Source organism: Bubalus kerabau, chromosome 19 (assembly GCF_029407905.1).
Source record: "Bubalus kerabau isolate K-KA32 ecotype Philippines breed swamp buffalo chromosome 19, PCC_UOA_SB_1v2, whole genome shotgun sequence".
Taxonomy (NCBI): Eukaryota; Metazoa; Chordata; class Mammalia; order Artiodactyla; family Bovidae; genus Bubalus; species Bubalus kerabau.
This window is the reverse complement of record NC_073642.1, coordinates 19,660,588-19,681,418: the sequence shown is the minus strand read 5'-3', so window position 1 is coordinate 19,681,418 and position 20,831 is coordinate 19,660,588. Positions and strand designations below refer to the sequence as shown.

The 20,831-nt window shown below is 49.6% G+C and overlaps 1 protein-coding gene across 2 annotated transcripts in view; it reads left to right on the top strand.

The window, feature by feature from the left end:
• Positions 1-20,831, top strand: part of NTRK3 (neurotrophic receptor tyrosine kinase 3) — a 425,220-nt gene that overhangs the window by 342,649 nt on the left and 61,740 nt on the right. For both annotated transcript variants that reach the window (XM_055556823.1, XM_055556822.1), the window contains exon 13: positions 17,622-17,752. In XM_055556823.1, the coding sequence (XP_055412798.1) occupies positions 17,622-17,752 (131 nt within the window). The remainder of the gene's footprint in view (positions 1-17,621; positions 17,753-20,831) is intronic.

The window sequence follows — 20,831 nt, the reverse complement described above, 5'->3', positions numbered from 1 at the left end:
TATTGGTTTTGCCATGTATCAACATGAATCTGCCACAGGTATACACGGGTTAAGTTTTATTTGGGGCCAAATGAGGACTGCAGCCTGGGAAGCAGCACCTCAGAAAGCTCTGGAAGACTGCTCCAAAGGGGCCGTGGGGGAAGATCAACATATAAAATTTTGGTGAAAGGAGAGTTCGGTGCAATCAGACGCTTACTTTACAAAAGTAAAGCTAGTCCCAAGGAGGAGATGTCATCATGAAGGGATGTAGTGCTTTTCTAGATATGAGGAGCTCCAAGGATTGGGATTACGGTATCAGTTCCTGCCACCAGATTCCCTGGAGCGCAGCCTCACTCCACCCTGAACTCCATCAGTGGGTGTTGAAAGTCAGTTGCAGGCAAATGCTCTCAGCAAGTGCAAATTTGTAGTTGACAGATACATATGCCTCCCAGGTGACTCGGTGGCAAAGAATCTGCCTGCCAAGCAGGAGACCCGGCTTCAACCCCTGGGTCGGGAACATCCCCTGGAGAAGAAAATGGGAACCCACTCTGGTATTCTTGCCTGGAGAATCCCAGGGATGGAGAGCCTGGGGGGGCTACAGTCCATGGGGTCACAGAGAGTCAGACATGACTGAGTGACTAAAAAGCAGCAGCAGCACATGCATACGCATGTATCTGTATTCTTTTTCAAAACTTCCTTTCCATTATAATTTATAGGAAGATACTGAATCTAGTTCCCTGTGCCATGCAGTGACTCTTTTGTTGTTTATATATTATGTATATGGTGGTGTGCATCTGTAAATCCCATTCTCCCAATTTATTTATTCATCCTCCAAGAAACTGGGCTTCCCTGGTAGCTCAGCTGTTGAAGAATCCGTCTACAATGCGGGAGACCTGGGTTTGATCCCTGGGTTGGGAAGCTCCCCTGGAGAAGGGAAAGCTATCCACTCCAGTATTCTGGCCTGGAGAATCCCATGGACTGCTGCAAAGAGTTGGACATGACTGAGCGACTTTCGCTTTCCAAGAAACTACTAATGCCTCTACACGCATAGGGTGCTGCAGTGGGACTGTGGTCATTTTTATGATGAAGGTCTTGATGAGGAAGGGGACCATGGTGACAGTGATGATAACTGACATTTAACGATGCTTGCCTAATTTAGGGTACTTTTCTAATTATTTTGCACATACTAACATACTTATACTCAGAACAGTTCTATGAGGCAGGCACTACTATATGCAATTTTTCTTTCTTTCTTTTTTTTTTTTGGCCATGACTTTTGGCATGCAGGATCTTAGTTCCCTGACCAGGCATTGAACCCATGTCCCCTGCACTGGTAGAGAAGAGTCTTAATAAAAATCAGACCACCAGGGAAGTCCCAGTATATCCAAACTTTTTACAGATAAAGAAAAAGAGGGCCAGAGAAGCTAAGTAACCTTCCTGAGATTACAGAGCAAAATGGTTGGTATAGGCTGAATTTGATCCTCACCAGTCTGATTCCTCAGTCACATTGACCGTAGTAGGTCGCCCAAGCAAGTCAGATAAGGAAGCATGAAACCCTCCCCTCTGGCCCAGCAGTGGGAGATTTCTCGGCTCAGCCAGAGGATTGAGATGTGGTGAGCAGAGCAAGGCCAGCTTTCCTGAGCAGCTCTCCTCTAAACGGCCTCCCCTCCCCCAACTAAAACACAGAGATGCATCCTTTGTATGTACCTGGAGTAACTTGTAGCATGTTATTCGGGCATTTTTATTGCTATTATTGGAGGATGACAGAACTAGAACATTTTCTCTCAGACTGTTGGTGAAAGTCATTTTTACATGTATTTTCACAGTTTTACAGGAAGAAATTCAGGCTCAGAGAGAGTCGGTGGTTTTTCTGCACAGTCTTCCCTGATCCCTCAAGACCCAGTTAGATGTACCGTCCACGTGCTCCAGGAGTCTTCTTACACCTGCCACCCCCTGCCCATTGATGGGGCTCATCACTTTGTGTTGGATTTGGCCGTGACTTGGCCATCTTGACTGTAGATTCATGGACTCCTGGAGACCCAGGACAGTCTTTTGTCCCCCACTGTGTCCCCAGCACAGAGGGAAACACACTGTAACTTTTTTTTTTTTAAGCTTTTTATTTTGTATTAGGGTACTGAGAAGCCCTGGTGGCTCAGTGGCAAAGAATCTGCCTGCAATTTGGGAGATTTGGGAGATGCAGTAGACATGGGTTCAATCCCTGGGTGGGGAAGATCCCTTGGAGGTGGACACGGCAACCCACTCCAGGATTCTCGTCTGGAGAATCCCATGGGCAGAGGAGCCTGGTGGGCTACAGTCCATAGGGCTGCAAAGAGTCGGACATGACGGAAGCAATTAACATGCACGTACACCTTCTTTTCAGTATAGGATCACCACCGTGCGGGGGCCTAGAGTGGATCAATGGTTGTACTTGCCAGGTAAATTTGGAGCAAGGGTTACTTACAGGCTCTATGGACATTTTCTAGCATAGAAATATGCTGTTTTTAGCCAGGACCCAGACACAGAGTCACTCACCGTGTCCCTTTCAGCCACGCATACGCTCCATGAGCCAATGCAGAGGCTGCTCCAAGTGATTTCTACCTACTATGAGCTTATCGAGAGTCAACTGCTGCCTTCCAGCTTCCTTGTGCCTTTCCATATCATCAGACCCTCCTGACAGCAGATAACAAAAAGCCTCCATCAGTCAAGCAAAGGGCCCTTTAGGAAGGTGTCTGGCCTGGAGCGATTAGTGTTCTCCAGCTGAGAGTGGCAGGTAGAGGCTTCTGCAGACAAATCCTTGTTTGAGGTGGGCTTGTGGAGTAGGCATGTTCTTAGAGAAGGGAGGACCTTTCACTCCATCCCTCTGTTTGCGTGCGTGCCAGGGTGAGTGAAGATGTGCAAGGCAGCTCAAACTGAGCAATCTTGGCTGAGAGGGCAGAAATGGATCTCAGTCTAGTGCCCACTAGATGCCTGGTGCTGCGCTAAGAGGTTTACAGACTGGTACTACCTCATTTGTTTACAAACATTGAAGGTGGGTCACACTTATCAGATGAGATGTCATCTCAGAGATGTTCATTAAGATGTCCAGTGTCCCACAGCTAGTCCATAGCAGAATTGGGTATGTCTAGTGAACACGGGAGCCTCTAACCACCATAAGTTCTTCTCCATCCTTTGCCCTTTCGACTCCCACAGGACCCAAAACCTGCACTGTCTCAGGGGTTCATTCTCCTGACCACACTGCTGGGAAACCTATTCCCACACTCCTGGAATATTGCACATGAGCAGTGAAAAGATTTATATATAAAAAATCAGATCCCTCAAGAGCATTGTAGCCGTCAGAGAACTTATGAATGCACTTATAAGTGGTTTTACGTATTAATCTGTTGACTTAGAACATCTACGAAACGAAAACAGACAGTGTACCAGGTGAAGAACATGACACAGCTTTTCACACATGTTAAATTAGTCATTATGGGCACTGCACAGCAAATTCGATTTATCAAACTGATCTGCTAGAAACTTTTTGAAGGAATTTCCTCATTTCAGTGAGACATTTATCAAGCGGTTTTGCTCTTTTGCAGATAGCTTTTTTTTTTTTTTTATGACCGGTCTTCCATCCAAAATTTAATTCCTTCCTGATTTTATAACGTGGATTTCCTAAATCATTCTTACTGAGTCATGACCTGGAGTAACTGGATATTCATGTGTGTTTGATCCAAAATCTCACAGATAAGGAAAAGTTATCCAGGATGACATCCACGTGTAATTGACAAAAGACACATTTGCAAGAAAGGGCCATAGCTGCCTGGCCTTTCAGCTTCTGTCCTTTGTTTACGCTGAAAATGAGGAAATGGGTAAGTTCTCAGAGAAGAGACACACGGGGAAAGGGTCAAAGAGCTAGTGTGGGAAACATCTGATCTCAAGTAACTCCTCTGCCAGCAGTCAGTGGAGCCAGGAGGGGCTGTGCAAAGGGAGCCCTGCTCATAGTCTGGCCTCTCAGAGAGCTGGTGGGAGGGGACAGAAGCCCAGGTCTTTGGACCCTGCTTGAACCTTACAGCATGGAGGTTCAGGAGTCCTTCTCACTTGCCTGGGGAGCCTGAAGTGGAGATCTAGTTCAGAAAGAAAGCACATAAGTGCACACACACGCATACATGTGCACACACTGAAAAGGTCACACAGGAGCAGAGCAGCTGCACAAAGTGGTGAAGAGCAGGCCAACAATGAAGACCAATAACCCATAAGGAGAAGGAGCAGGAGGGCAGGGTTAGGAAGACCCTATTCTCAAAGAAACAGAAAGGAGTGGTGAGGATCAGGAAAGGGGGGTCGCAGCGCTCCCTGTGAAGGCACCCACAGCAGACAGAGGATGTGCGGATGTTGCCACATTGAGCAAAAATCTCCTATGGAAAATGAGAAGGAGACTGTCACCCAGCCTGATGGGAAGGGGGAGTTGGGGTCCACTTATGGCATCTCGCAGGGCTCCTGAGTGTACCTAATGTGAATTCTTGAGGCTGATGCTTTTGAGGACCACCCAAGGGTGTCCAGGGGGCTTTCCAGGTGACGCTTGTGATAAAGAACCCACTTGCCAATGCAGGAGATGCCATTCTGATCCCTGGGTCCCAAAGATCCCCTGGAACAGGAAATGGCAACCCACTCCAGTATTCTTGCCTGGAAAATTCCATGGACAGGGGAGCCTGGCAGGGGTCGCAAAGAGTCAGACATGACTAAGCACACACAAGGCCATCCAGAGCTAACAATGAGAGCTGCCCACTTGTCAGTGACACCGGTCTGCAGTCTGTGATATTCAGTGAGGTCTCTCTTCTCCTGATTTTCCACTGACATTAGTCCTGACAGTCCCTCACCTTCTGGAATCTTCCAAAGGATTGGTAAGGAAAAAATAATACCTACATTGTTCAAAGCCCACGCTTCTCTCCAGCTCCATTTCCTTGGGCACTAGGAGAACTAGAAAGAATGGGCTTCTGATCCAAGGTACCATCTGAGGGTTTGCTGTTACCTTTTAGGCAGCATACTTGGAACTCGGTGAACTTGACAGGATCTAGTCTGATTTGCCAAATCTGGGGAGGGATTCCAGGGGTCAGGCGTGGCACTCAGATTTCCAGAGATAAAATTTAAACTTTCTCTCTTTTTTTTCCTTACAAATGGTAGGGTAGGAGGAGGTTCAGGAGACAGGCCAGGAAACCCCCGGCCAGTGCGTTTAACATCTGGCGTGGGGGAGCTCTTGGAAGTCAGCTCAGAGGATGTGGTGGGAAAGCACCTGGCGTGGCGAGCCAGCTTCCACACGGGTGGCTGGGATCCCGGGTCTCGGAGGCCGAGCGGAACGAATCTGCTGGCTGCACAGAACTCAGGCTGCCCACGCCTGGGGTTCTGACCTTGAACCCCATCAGACACAGGGCTGAAGAGAGTGAGGACCAGAACAGGAGGCTTAGAGAGGGAGGGGGCCCGTGACTGGAGGACGCCTTAGCTGAGGGGGTGGGAGCTGGACACGGGAGCATTCCCCTTGGAAGGGGCTCAATCGCGAACACCTCGGGCCTTCCGACGGCCTCTGAGGTCTATGGAGGTGGGCTTCATGGGCCTCCAACAGAGTCTGGAAGAGCTGGGTGCAAACCCTGAGGCCGGGAGAAGGTCGGCCTGATGGGATTTAATGGGATGGGGAGTGGTGGTGGTGTTCTTTAGCCACTTAGTCATATCTGACTCTTTGTGACTGCGTGGACTGTAGCCCACCAGGCTCCTCTTGTCTGTGGAATTCTCCAGGCAAGAATACTAGAGTGCCTTGCCATTTCCTTCTCCAGGGGATCTTCCTGACCCAGGGATTGAACCCATATCTCCTGCATTAGCAGGTGTATTCTTTACTGCTGAGCCACCAGGGAAGCCTGGGTAGTGCTGAGCCTGCAGCAAAGAGCACTTTGAGCAGATGGGGCTGAAAAGAAAATGTGCCCGAGCCCAGCCGAGTTGGAAGGAATGAGGGAGAGGATGTGGGGATTAGCAGAGGACATTTATCACCACAACCCCTCTACATGGCAGCAGCTAGGAGAAGACAGGAACTTACCCAGTGGGTAAGGAGGACAGTCTGACATTGCACCCTCCACCTGGGTGCAAGCCCTTTCCAGGAGCAGGTGCATAGGTTTAGTAAGGTCCCAGTTAGGTCCCAGTTCAAGCCCTGCACGAAGAAGAGGAAAGATGAGTCCCTCTTGAAAGCAGATCCTCCGGGTTGCATGGGGATGTGGTTTCTAGATTCCCAGGGCTGTGAACTGGGTGTCCCGCCTTCTCTTGGGCAACTCACCTTCTCTCTGGTGCCTGAGCCCTGCCCCCTGCCTTGGGCAGGGTTGAACTTGACCCTTCCTAAAAATAGGACCTCCCAGGGCTCTCAGAAGGGGTCTGTGGCCATCCTGGGTTACTTGTCACTTCCCAGAGTGCTTTGTATTAAAAGTAAAGTCTTTTCATGAAGTTTACTGCTGGGGGGAAGGATGAGAGAGAAGCAGCATCTTTAGGCCGCCAGACAGCAGCAGCTTTGGCAGTTGGTGAAGAAAGGCAGTCTAAGGGCCCAGCCTGTGCCCGTAAACCAGCTGGAATCCTGTGCCCCAGTGTGTCTTATGCATGTTACAAAATCTAATACTGGTGTTTACTAATGCTACTTGCTCTAGTGATGTAGCAAGTCTGTTTAGAGATGGTTTTCTCTGAGCTGTTCCAAGGTGAGTTGAGATTATGTAGCAAAGAAAGCAGAGGTGATTCCAGGGCACCTGTTTTTGCAATAAGAATAGACATTTTAAAAGACTTTTTAAAAAGACATTTGGGAGAAAATCTTATGGAGGAAATGGGATTAGAATTGATCTGGAGACGAGACATGGGTTGATTTCTCCTAGTGGGAGGAGGGTACCTTGGATGGTGTGGGCATAGATACATGGGCATGAACTCATGAAGTGGGCACAGAGGACAGTGAACGACCAGCCTGTCCATCTGTTGCACCTATTTTATGCATTTGTGTTGAGAATTTATGAGGAAGAAGCCTGGGGATTTGGGCCATGTTATCAGAGTTTCAAATATCAGAACTAAGATCAAAGATTACCCTGAGGACACCAATACTATAAGCTGTTCTGAGCACCTACTTTGGTCTCCTGCACTGTTCTCAACATTTAACACCTCTCATCTCATTTAAAGCCTTCCCAGGTGACACTTAGGGTGAATAACCCACCTACCAATGCAGGAGACATAAGAGTTGTGGGTTCAATCCCTGGGTCCGGAAGATCCCCTGGAGGAGGGCATGGCAACCCACTCCAGTATTCTTGCCTGGAGAATCCCATGGACAGAGGAGCCTGGAAGTCTACAGTCCATGGGGTTGCAAAGAGTCGGACATGACTGAATTGACTTAGCATGCAGGCATGTGTCTTATTTAAGGATACCACAGCTCCATACAATAAGCACTTTCTCCCCCCTCCCCCCTTCTCCATTTTACTGGTGAGGAAATCAAGGCTCAGAGAGACTGCATCATTGGGGAGAATCTTTGAAAGGTTGAGTAGAAGGGCAGGTGAAAGGAAGGAATAGATCCGTTCCTCTATGAACCTTTACATCCATGAGTTCATTCAATGCACTTCACTGTCCATGCCTAATTTCACTGACTCCTCATGACAACTCAGTGCAATGGACACCTTCTTAATTTCACTTAGGAAAACATCGAGGCTTGAGATTGATTTAGTATATCGTCAAATGCTGCCTGCTAAGATGTGTCATTGAATGTGATTCTGTACCCAGTCCTGCCTTGTTCTGGAGTTATGCTCTTCCTCATCCCCCTTGCTCTAACACTAACGTCCTTTCTTCCTTTGGTATTTGTTTTGTATATTTGGATATATTGTTGTTTCTGATGACACAGATCTCCTCCTGCCTGAAGGGTTCAGGTTTTTATTGGTACTGGTAATCGTCCATCCATGTTCCATGAATGGGTTATTGTGGTCCTGTGGTCCTCCTTCCTCTGTGGAGGAAGGTTTTCATAGGTATGTCTGCTTGCTGACCCCTAGACTTCCTGTGTGAAGATGCAGGGCTCCATGGTGTCCTGCAGTCTAGGTCTTGGCCCAGAGCTCCAGGACTGGAAGGCGCAACCTTGAGTTCTGTGTTCGCTATGAGAAACCATGATGTCACCAGACGGACCTGGGAAGGCAGAATTAGATGCCAGGGATGGGAAGAGGCGGAGACAGCATCGCTGGGCAACTATTGGAAGAGAAGGGCCTCTGCGGAGACTGAGATGCAGAAGTAACCCCTGGTATGGGCATTTTGAATGAGAGTTTGACGCTATCACTTTGGAAAGGGAACATCTAGAAGGGGGGAGAGGAAGTGGGGAGCTGGGTAGGCTGTTGGAGGGACAGATTCCCAGTCGGAGCCTGAGCTCCATCTTTCAGCACCTAACTTCTCAATTCCAGATGCTCTCCTTGGGGAGTTCTCTTGCTTTTCACTCTTGGCTCGGGCAGTCCACGCTTAATGAGAGCCAGAGGGGTCTTCTCACCATGGGAAGAGCCAACGCAGCATGGAGGTGAAGGAAGTGGGTAGGAAAGGGTGGGCTTGATTAGGGAGCTGATGTCAGGGGCCCTGCGATGTTAGTAAAATGTCTGAGTTCCTGATGGTTGAACTCCAAGGGGTAGCACCTGGGGGCAGAAATACATCTGAACCTTAGCCTCATCTCTGAACTTCTTGTGTCAGGAAACATGAGCTGGAAATCGCCCCAGAACAGACAGTCCTCTGCTGATCCTCTCTCTTCACTGCTTCCAGAAGCAGCAGGGTGTCTTGTTTATTTATTTGTCTTGGTGGGAACACCGTGTCTTGGAGTCCTAGACCGCTACCTCTAGCCTAAGGGTGCACACGTGCCCTGGTTTTTGTTGAGCTTCAGCGGATACAGACCTGCAGGGACGCTTGTTTAGCAGTCCACCATGCCTGTGACTGAGGGGTAGGACATGGGTCTCAGGACGGTCCTGGTTCCGTGCGATCTTTGTTCCTGAGGCCAGTCTTAGAGCCAGGTCAGAAATAAGTTTGCTCTTTGGAACTTTCTGGATCCTTGCCGATTTTCACTCATCTCTCTCTTCTTTTTTACTGCTCCCTCGGCTTCCCTTCTTCCTCCCTCTTGGTAGTGTTTTTCTTGCTAAAGTCTCTAGCAGTGGCTTGGAGGTGCTTTTTGGTTCATTCGTTTATTTATTCCATATTGAGTGAGTACCTACTGTGTATTGGGCCCTGTGCTAGACCCAATTTACAAAGACAATAGTTCAGGATGTTGCCCTTTTGCCTTGAACATCCATTAGCACCCTTCAAAGGCCCTTTGCAAAGCCATCAGGCTCTGAAAATAGTGTGGGGTGAGAAGAGCCTTGGGATGTGATATGGGCTAGGCTGCAGAAACATCAGAGTCTTAGACAAACCATCCCGGGTCAGCCTCACCAAAGGGCAGCGACAGCAACAGACAGCGATGGTGTCCTTCCACCTGGAATCCTTTTCCATGTCATTGTTTCCTGTTCGGTTGGTAACCTGGGACTAATTTAAACTTCCAGACCTCCAAGAGAAATTCTGCAGAGTTCTTCTGTTGGCTCTCTAGCCTTGGACATGTCTTCTCTTGGAAAATCCTTGACGTGGACCCAGGAGGTCCTCTTGATTTCCGAGTCCGTAAATCATCCCAGCATTGCTTTGCAAGAGCAGTTGTTGGGACAGTGCGGCCATGCTCTGCTCTTCTGTGCAGGTGGAGAACTGGCTGGGTTGGCGGCAGACGACTGCAAAGGTCTGGCGCTGCCTGCAGACATGTTTACCTGTCATGCTCTCCTGCAGTGGGGATTTAGTTCCTCTTGCCCTGCCTTGCAGAGGCCTGCGGTGCGGCCAGGAGAAGGGGAGGGGCCAGGTCTGCGGTGGCGTTCCCACTATTAGCAAAAGCAGGGGTCCTGCCCTCCTTCCCCTCTCAAAGAGGCAGAGCTGGCCTTCTATCTGCCTCCTGCTGCTTCAAAAACCCACAGTTGGAGATCCGGGAATATTATTCTTTTCCATTTAAAGACATTCCATTTCATGTGTAATTAAACGTGTGGTATCGCATTAATGTTTTCTTCTGAGTATTTTTTGGCAGCCTGAGACCCTGGGGTCTGGTGAGTGCAAAGAAAACACACACTTCTCAGAGAGCCGCCCTTCCTCTCCCCGCTCCCTCTTCCCCCCCTTTTCCTGCCAAGAATCTCCTTCCTCCTCTGCCTACAGTTGCTCTCAGGACTCACCTTGTAATTCGAGAGCCACCCAGGCTGTGGAGACCCTCTGTCCTTCTGTGGGGCGTCGGGGTCTTAGCTTTCTGACTTTTGGTGCATCCTCATCTCCAGAAAGCATCCTCACCGCCCACCTGGAGCTCAGGTGGTGATGACCAAGGGCGACAGGAGTGGGTGTTATTGGAAGAGCATCTCTGTCCTTATAGATGTGAAGTCAGTTAACGAGGCAAGCTAGCAAAGGTGGAAGGATGGCTCGGTGGCAAGGTCCACCTGCACCAGAGTTTAGAGTCCAGTGGGTCACTTCTAACAGCTGGGTGATCTTGGGCAATTGCTTCATCACCTTGAACTTCAGCTTCCTCATCTGTAGCACTTTGGGAGCAATGTACTATATTGAAGAGAGTTGTGAAGAAGAGACAAGGCATCCTGAGTGTTACTTAGCATGGTGCCCAGCTTTGGAATAAGTACTCAGTCCATAGCATTTTCATTATTAATAAGGGCACAGGGGATGACAGTGAGCTAAAAAGGACAAGGGCGGCGTGAGATGGAGTCGATGGGGAAAGATCCGAGAGGCTTCAGCACAGAGCCTAGGAACCAATTGTTGTTATTATTGTTATTTTAGTTGCTAAGCCATATCCGACTCTGCGACCCCATCGACTGCAGCCCACCAGACTCTTCTGTCCATGGGATTCCCCAGGCAAGAATACTGGAGTGGGTTGCCATTTCCTTCTTCAGAGGATCTTCCCAACCCAGGGATCAAATCCACATCTCCTGCATTGGCAGGCAGATTCTTTAGCACTGAGCCACCTAGGAAGCCCAGGAACCAATTAGGAACTTGGTATTACAATGGGCCAAAGAAGAAGGGAAGGCAGGGTGGTTAGAAAATCCATCAGGGCTCAGCTAAGGGAACTTATGGGCAGCCCTGAGGGGCGCTGCTTCTGTGTCCCCCAGGTGACAGCCTTCAGGGAAGGATAGTGTCTGCACAGCGTGCACACCTGGCTTCCTAGGACAGTAACTAACCAAAGCATCAAGTTGGCCAGTGAATTTCTCTTAAGACATTTTCAGTCTGACCGAGGGAGCATGTGTCTTTGGGGGACTGACTTTACTGTTGACATACAGCAGAGTCAGGATCACCATTATTTATAGCTGCTGACCCTGGGAAATCTGGTTTTTCTCTATTGATCAATAGCAATCTTTAGTAGGTAGCTGACACTGCCTTTGATGTCTTTATTCCATTGTTTGACAAACCTCTTTGAGCAAACTATTTTGGACTTGAAGGATAAAAGGGTTGGCCATCATGGTGGCTTGTTCAGATAGGCTGCCAGTGACTCCCTGATCACTGTTGGCTCCTCCCCATTACCCCCGTGCAAACTCATGCCATTTTATTTCAGAATATCACCGCACTTCTCCAAGTTTCTTCCCAAGCCACTATTTGTTCACAGGTAGATCGAGCTCTTTGATAAAAGCAAAATCTTGCAGAAAGGAAGGAAAAGTTCTCTTGTGAAATGTCCTATAGGTTTCAGATATTTTCTATTATCTCTTTGACTTAAATTTTATTACATTAGTTCCCTCAACAACTCTGCCAAGTAGATATTGAAGGTTCCCATTCTACATATGGGCTTTCCAGGTGGCACAGTGGTAAAGAACCTGCCTGCCAATCCAGGAGACATAAGAGATGTGGGTTCAATCCCTGAGTAGGGAAGATCCCCTGGAGGAGGTCATGGCAACTCACTCCAGTTTCTTGCCTGGAGAATCCCATGGACAGAGGAGACTGGCAGGTTACAGCCCATAGGGCTACAAAGAGTTGGACATGACTGAAGCGACTTAGGATGCATGCATATATCTACCATTATTTTTTAAAAATATTTATTTATTTGGCTGAGCAAGGTCTTAGCTGCAGCATGTGGGATCTTTGTTGTGGCACACTGAATCTTTAGTTGTTGCAGCAAGTGGGATCTAGTTCCCTGACCAGGATCGAACCCCAGGCCCCCTGCATTGGGAGTGCAGAGTCTTAGCCACTGAATCACCAGGGAAGTCCCCACAGGATGAAGATTTCTGATGAACCAGCTGTCCTGTGGGAACAGGAGCCTATCTAGGTGGCTTGCTCTGCGGGAACCACTGGTGATTTTCCCAGAAAAAGGATTTAGGGGAAAGCCAGCCCATTTCCATTTCCCCAAGACTGCTCCTCACTGTGTACCAGCCCTTGCTCTCTTGGGCAGCCCCCTTGGTGCTGGAGGCTGACAGGTCTTCCCACGGTCTGGGATCTGCATCCTCTCTCCTCTCCTCCCCTGCCTGTGTCCCCTCCTCCCCTTCCTGGGTCTTCTCCTCCCCTGCCTGGGTCCCCTCTTCCCCTGCCTGGGTCCTGCCTCCTCCCCTGCCTGGGTTCCCTCTTCCCCTCCCTGGGTCCCCTCCTCCCCTCTCTGGGTCCTGCATCCTCCCTTCCCTGGATTCTGCATCCTCCCCTGCCTGGGTCCCCTCCTCCCCTCCATGGGTCCTGTATCCTCCCCTCCCTGGATTCTTCATCCTCCCGTGCCTGGGTCCCCTCCTCCCCTCTCTGGGTCCTGCATCCTCCCCTCCCTGAGTCCTGCCTCCTCCCTTCCCTGGGTCCCCTCCTCCCCTGCCTGGGTCCTGCCTCCTCCCCTTGTGACCCAGACTCTGCTGGGCCGGCCAGCCAGGCAGTAAAAGGAGATTGATGCCCTCGCCTCCTAGGAAAATCCATCACTTTTTGGCGTGTGGGTCAGATGGCTTCACCAGAGGCAGCTCTGAGCTGCACAGTGTGAGCTAAAAATAAACACACCAAAAAGGTCCAAATAGCCATGTGGGCGTCTGAGATGGAAATGGCCCACTCCCGCCACTCCCTGGGGGAACGCACAGCGCCCTTTCCTCCCACACTCTTCCCCACCTACACCCTTCTCCTGGGGGCCTCCGGGGTGGGTGGGTGGAGGAGGGCTCCTACTCTTTCCCTTGGGAGATGCTGCCTTCCATCCAGGAATGGACAGGGAGAGAGAAGTCAGGCCGGAGTAGAGGAAGCAGGGAGACGGAGGACTGAGCTTCTGGGGACCGACTGTCTCCTCCACAAAGTGGAGAAAGACTCAGAAAGGTGGCTTCAGGTAACAGAAAGCACACAGACTCAGAAGCCAGAAAAAGAAGAGCGAGTCCTTTGGCCATGTCTTAGCTCCGCCAACTTGGGAAAGTTACCCCCTGCCTCCGGTGTTTTCATCTGTGAAAGGGGTGCAATCACACCTACCTCTCAGCGTTATCGTGAGAATGGCATGTGGAGCAGATAACAGGACTGGGAACCCATGAATCCCTTTACCTACGTCTTCTTCTCCTTTGGTTCAGAGAAAGAAGCTGTGCAGACAGAGTTCTGGGATCTCGAGTCTTGTTGGTACACAGGGTTCTCCACATGGAAGTGATTAGTTTTATGTGTATGACCCCAGTCCAGCCTGTCCATCGCGAAAGCTCCCACGTTACCTTGTGGAGCTCTTATCCCCACGGCTGGAGGGAGGTTCTCTCTTGGGGAAGGATTTACGGTGGGATGGAGTCTGTTTTGATTTTCTATTTCTTCTGCTACCCTTCCTCAGGTCTCCTCACTCCATCTGTGGACTAAGCTCAAGTATTGGTCTCAAAATACTTGTCCCTGCAGATGACTAGAGTCCAGCTATGTTATCCTGAGCCACTGCGTATTTCCATGTCTCTGAAAGAGATCCATTGGCAGACTGGGGGCAGACATGTCGGTCCACAGGTGGCTTCTGCTTCATGTTTGCAGAGGGCAGATGAGCTCCCAGTGTCATGGCCACTTGCTCTCAGCCACGTTCAAGGCCTGCAGCTGTCAAGTCTGTGACCTCCTGAGGCTGGGGGTTGGCAGCTGCCTTGGGGCTCCTGTGTGTGCTAAGTCGCTTCAGTCATATCCAACTCTTTGTGACCCCATGAACTGTAGCCCACCAGGCTCCTCTGTCCATGAGATTTCCCAGGCAAGGATACTGGAGTAAGTAGCCAAAGGAAGATCCTCCTCCAGGGGATCTTCCTGACCCAGGGATTGAATTCGGTTCTCTTATGCCTCCTGCATTGGCTGGTGGGTTCTTTACTATTAGCGCCACCTGGGAAGCCTGGGCACTTAACTCCTGAGATTTGGAGGAAGCCTTGAAAAAAGGCCCCCCTCTATGCTGCTGCCACAAGACTTGGCTGAATCTTCCAAGGCTTGTGATTCTTGCTGCCGAGGGAGGGAGAGGAGATGGAGGGTTCTGAGCCATGACTCAGGCTCAGCAGCTGGAAAACGGGGCCCTGCCCTCCATAGACATTCTCCCTTCTCATTCTGGACTCACTGTGGCAGAGAGTCAGAAGCTGGGGAGGAGGGTGGGGAGCTGGTGAGAGTACCCAGCTCAAAGTTGGACTTAAGGACGCAGGAATATATGGTTGTCCAAATGGTTCTTTTGAGTTTTCTGTAATATCTTATGGAAAAATGCAAATGAACTTTTTGGCTAGCCCAGTATATACTGTGGGCTTACCAGATGGTGCTAGTGGTCAAGAATCCACCTGCAATTCAAGAAATGAAAGAGATGCAAGTTGGATCCCTGGCTTGGGAAGATTCCCTGGAGAAGGAAATGGCAACCCACTCCAGTATTCTCACCTGGGAAATCCCATGGACTGAGGACCTTGGCAGGCTGCAGTCCATGGGATCACAAAGAGTCAGACACAACTGAAGTGACTTAGCATGCACAAGAGCCCTGAGGCAGCTGCCAACCCCCAGCTTGGCACGACTGAGTAGCTAAGCACACAGCGTATCCAGTAGCCCTGCCTTTGTAGAGGAGTGTCCCAAAAGTAAGGAATCTGGAGAGTCGTGGTCTCCATTGTGAGGATGAGGGCTGGAAGCACTGAAGGGGGTCTTGATGAGGCCATACAGGTAAGTCCAGGATTGCAGGCCTCCTCCTGGTCTTCGAGTGGTGATGCCTGACTCATATCTGTGGGTGTGGAACTTGTTGAGGCCAGTCTGCTAAGGTGAGCATCAGTCATCAGCTGGCGGAATCCTTGCCCCACCCACGTCAACCTATTCCGCTGGTTCTCAAAGAGGTGTCCTGGGCCAGCAGAACCAACATCACCTTGGGAACTTGTTAGAGGAGGCAAATTCTCAGGCCTCAGCCTGGACCTCCTGAATAGGAATCTCAGGAAGAAGGGCTGAGTGATCAGTTTTCATAAGGCTTCTAGGTGATTTTATTTTCATCCTGTTGCAATGTTGTTGGAGGCTGGGGTTGGGGAGGGGTCTGAGGCCAGAGGGCTTTTTCATAAGAGGCCTTGCCACTCTGACCTGTCCTGGTGTTCTGGATTCACGCCCCATTTCAACCACCAGCTGGCAATTCCTGACTTGGCCCTCATTTTCCCTTCATCAGTAATGATGAAAACACCAAAACACACATGGTTTCAGAGGACTTGAAGGTTTACAAACCTTTACACATAATAGCTCCTGTAACAGGTAAGTGGAACTTGGGTTATATGATACTCCTGACCCATTTTACAGATGAGGAAACTGAGACTCAAGATGTTTTGTGAGGTAGGCAAGCCCATAGTGGGGGAGGAGCCAAGGCCTGATCCAGGCGCCCTTGACTCCCTATCCCTGACTGACCCCTGTGGGCTCAGAGGGGCAGGCATGGCCTTAGGAAGCTACCACCCTGTTAGCACCCCCTCTCCACGCTTAGGCCCCACCCGGACGCTCACCTTTTGGGACCTGTGTATCATCAATAGTCACCTGGGAATGATTGTGCAGCCATGAGCAGATGGTCTCCGAGAGAGGTCCTGACTTCTCATTTTCTCTTGGTGGGAGACCCTTAGCCTTCCCCTTCAAGGCCAAAATATCCCATTCCTCAGAGGCTGGGAAATAGCAGCAAAGGGTGTGAAAAGGGAACCGATTTTTTATTCCCTTTCTGTAAAGATGGGGGCAAAGCCCTGCCGCATGTGGTAGCTCCCCAGCCACCCCATGGCCCGGGAGCCTGCAGGTATGTCTTGCTGAGAGGAAAGAAAATGCTGTGTAAATGCTTCTGCCCACAGATCCCGGAGAGCAGATCATCTGGGACACAGCAGGGCTACCAAGAATTCTGATAGGAAAAAAAAAAATTGTGTAATCTGTTATAACAAGAATCGCCCCTCCAGCCCCCGCTAAGCAAAACGCTAACCAAGGCCCTGGGAGCCACATCCCTCTGTTCTGGTCTTGTGTCCCCTCGCCCTGGGGGACAGTCTGCCCTGGTCCTCTGTCTTCAGCGTTCATTTTTTTTGACGAGGTCATTTGAGACAACGCTCTTTCCTGGCTCTGTAATGTTCTTCATAAAGTGAATGCAGGTATTTAATGGGCTTCTGCCTGTTGAACGATGAATGGAAAGGTCGGTGAGTAATCTCCAGCTGGCTCCCCCCATCGTCAGCCCACTTCTTGTACGATTCCTTCGAAGCATTCTTTCCAAATAGGTGGGAGGGCTGAGGTCACAGCTTTGCTTCCTCCTGGCTGACAGACTTTAATTAGGTTGCTAAATTAGCCGAGATGGTAGCAGTCCTCCTCTCTCTCTGCACAGATCCTGGTTCTGGGGAGGTCTCTGGACTTGATTTTCTTATTTCATTGGTTTCCTTTTTTTTTTTTTTTTTTTTTGGGTCTCTCAGGGGAGAGGGATTTTCGTGTAGAGGCTTCCCCTAGATCATTTTAACTTCCACTTTATGGATTCTGTCGTGAACCAGACACTTTGCTATAGGAGCATTATAGACATTATAACAAGAGCCAGTATGGTGTGTGTGTGTGTGTGTGTGTGTGTACCAAGACCCTGGGCTAAACTCTTCATATGAATTATCTCGTATAATCTTCCGAAGAATTCGGAAAGGAAGGTATTGGTGTTCATTCCAGTTCACAGGTGAGGACATCGAGGCTCTGGACTGAAATACCTTTCCCAAGTTCCGAAACCTGCAGGGAGGAGGAACCAGGGTTCAAACACGATTTTTGGTCACCCAGAGTAGCTCATGGACCCACAGCACGCAGACCTCACCTGAGAGTTTATTAGAGATACCTTCTCAGACCCAATTGAGTCAGGGCCCATGCGATGCCCAGAGGACTCCTGTGCTCAGTGCTTATAGCCGGTTATGCCTGAATCCTGGGTATTAAAGACTACTGGCTCTGGTTTCCCAGTTTCCAGCCAAGGCAGATATGATTTAGAGAGCTTCAGGGCTAATCAGCTAGAGCCAAGATTCGATTCTGGGTAAGACTCAAGTCACTGCGTGTTGCCCATTATTACAGCCAAGGTCAGATGCTGGAGCTTGTCTGGCCCCACCGTGGCCTCCAAGGCGGAGCTCCCTGCCCTGGACCCCTATTTTCCTCAGATCCCTGAGCCTCCAAGGAGAGAACGAGCACCCGAGACTGACCTGGCTGCTCTCCTCTGTCCCCTCCCGCAGACGTGCAGCATATTAAAAGGAGAGACATCGTGCTGAAGCGAGAGCTGGGCGAGGGAGCCTTTGGAAAGGTCTTCCTGGCCGAATGCTACAACCTCAGCCCCACCAAGGACAAGATGCTTGTGGCTGTGAAGGTAATGCTCAGAGGCACGTGGGCCCCAGGAAGGAAGAGGGGTGTGGCTGTCGGCCATGGGGGTGGGAAAGAGAGGCTCGCTCCATTCTGGAAGATGGTATCAATGAACGTTATCAGATGCAATCAAAATGGTATAAACTAATGTAATCAGATGCGCTTGCTCCAAGGTTCATGAAATTTCCTCTGGACCCTTTGGCTTCAGAGGTCACGAACTGTGACACACAACGGAGGGCTGTGCCCGAGGTGCAGCTGGAGGGATAAGCGATGCCCATGATGGACACTGGTTTTATTCTGGAGGCTCTGGGCTCACCCCTGTCCCCCGCTGACCCTCTTCCCTTCTCAGGGACCTTACAGGATGTCCTGTCCCTGCCCAGAAAGTCATCTGATCATTTCTCCCGAGTACAGTTGCATGAGGGGTGGGTTGCTCATGGAGGCCCCGAGAGCCACTGCTCACAGCAGCAAACTTCACAGGGAATAGGAGGTGGGCTGGTGGAGGGGTCAGGGGCTGAGCCTAGGGAGGAGAGTGGGTGAGGTTGGAAGACATGCTCAGCTACCTCTATGGGATCCAGGTTCAGCCCCCAGGGGACAGCATGCCTGAGGGCTACTGTTTCCTGGCAGCTGCTTACTTAGGTCCAGGAACCACAGGGGTTTTGTGTTGCTGAGCTAGCTGAGCAGATTTGCAGCTGGAGCCGAATAGCCTGGGGCAGTAGGCAAAGGACTTTGCTACTGCCAGTTACCCTCCCCCACCCTTGCTCCAGGTTCTGTCAGTCCGTGTTGGACAAATCTTTGAACCTGATTGACACGGGCAAGAATCAAGTAGCCTCCCTGAGGCACCCGCAGGTCTGGGGAACCTTGCTCTGGAGCATGGAGTGGGCTCTGCAAAGGTGGGTGTGGTGAGCAGGCCTCTGAGGCTGGAGTGAATTCTGCTCCATGGACAGAGGACTGGGAGCTGAGATACCCTCCCCACGAGGACTCTTGCCAGGGCCTCGAAAGGTCCCTCTTTAACACTGAGGGCTCTGACTGAGCCGCTGTCTTGATGGAAGCTGAATGTTTCTGTGGCTTTGGGGATCTCTGTCTGCTGTGTCTGCAGAGGGTAAGTGCCCTCGGTAGATGCATAGAGTGATGTGTGGGCTACAGACATAGAATGGGAATCAGAGGCTTGGGTGGGCATCTAGCCATCACTGATTAGCAGTGTGACCTTGATGTTTAATCTCTTTGAGCCTCAGTTTCATTATCTGTATAATCAGTTCAGTTTAGTTGTTCGGTTGTGTCTGACTCTTTGCAACCCCATGGACTGCAGCACGCCAGGCCTCCCTGTCCATCACCAACTCCTGGAGCTGCTCAAACTCATGTCCATCGAGTCGGTGATGCCATCCAACCATCTCATCCTCTGTCGTCCCCTTCTCCTCCTGCCTTCAGTCTTTCCCAGCATCAGGGTCTTTTCTAATGAGTCAGTTCTTTGTATTAGGTGGTCAAAGTATCGGAGCTTCAGTTTCAGCATCAGTCCTTCCAATGAATACTTGGGATTGATTAATAGGTGATATAATAGCTCTTCTTTATAATTTTTGTGATTAAATTATATGACATGGAAAATGTTTCATATACTGCTTGGACTATAAATGTTAGGAATGAGTCATTGCTATTTGTTTTTGTCAACATCATTATACTTTGTTTTTAAGTTTCTTTTGTTCATTTTGTTGTTTAGTCTCTAGGTCGTATCTGACTCTTTCATGATCCTATGGACTATAGCCCTCCAGGCTCTTCTATCCATGAGATTTTACAGGCTAGAATGCTGGAGTGGGTTTCCATTTCCTCTTCCAGGGAATCTTCCCAACCCAGGGGTCAAACCCACATCTCTTGCATTCAGGCAGATTCTTTAGCACTGAGCCACCGGGGAAGCCCTTTGTTCGTTTACTTATTTATTATTTATTTTTTGACCATGAGGAAGGTGAGATTTTAGTTCCCTGACCAGGGATGGAAAACTGAGCCTCCTGCAGTGGAAGTGCAGAGTTCTAACCACTGGCCCACCAGGGAAGTCCCAACATCATTATTCTTGATGTTGATAGTAGCCAAGTGTGCTTAGACATGTGACATATGACCTGCCAAGCTTACATTGACCATCTGGAATAGGGGTTGTTGAACTTCTTCTCTAAAAGCCAGATAGTAAAAGGTGTAGGCTTTGAGGACCATAGGCGCTTCCTTACAGCTACTCAATTCTGCCCATGTAGTGGGAAAGCAGCCTAAACCATACATAAATAAATGGGGGTGGTGGCTGTCTTCCAATGCATTTTTATTTTTTATAAGAGTGGATATTGCCTGTCGACCTCTGCTCTAGAAAATAAATAAGGAACTAGCGTATTGTCCCATAAAAGGCTAATGCCTATTATTGCTGGCTCTCTTACGAATAAACTCGCTCAGTGTGTCTCCATAGACGTGGGGTGGTCAGAGGAGCAAGGGTGTCTTTAAACTGCTTGGACCAGGAGTGTGGACTTGTCCCTACACTTAGAATCTATCCTGCCCTAAAATTTTTAATTTATAGGATGACACTCCTCTACTGGGTGTTCCAGCATCTGTCTGGGGACTGGTGAATGAAACTGAACAATTTTGTGCTTAGAGCAGGAAATGAAATGATGTCGTCAACGCTGGGAAGTGTTTCCCACTGAGTGTTGTGGTGTTAAAGGGCAGTGCCCAGACTGGGTAATGCAGAAAATGTGTTTCTGTTTTCACCCTTTTAAATCGGTTTCCTTTCCTCCTTGGGTCTGGGAACCTTGAGGAGATGAATGTTCTGGGATTTTATGCCATTTGCTGCCTGATGGAGCCGCCCAGCGCCCAGCCCCTGGAGAAGACACTCATTTTCTCTGGAGAACAGCCAGGAAATGGTGCTTCCTGCTTCTCATCCTCTCTAGATTTTACTCCTTTCTTCAGACTCCTTCCCATTGAGTCTGTTCTCAGGTTGAGGCAGAGTAATTGTGGACTTCCCGAGAACACATCCAAGAATAACCCCAAATTAAGTTTTCCCACAATTGTGGTTTTTAAAGCAAGATTTTTTTTTTTTTTGCCCAGCAATTGCTATGGTGGAA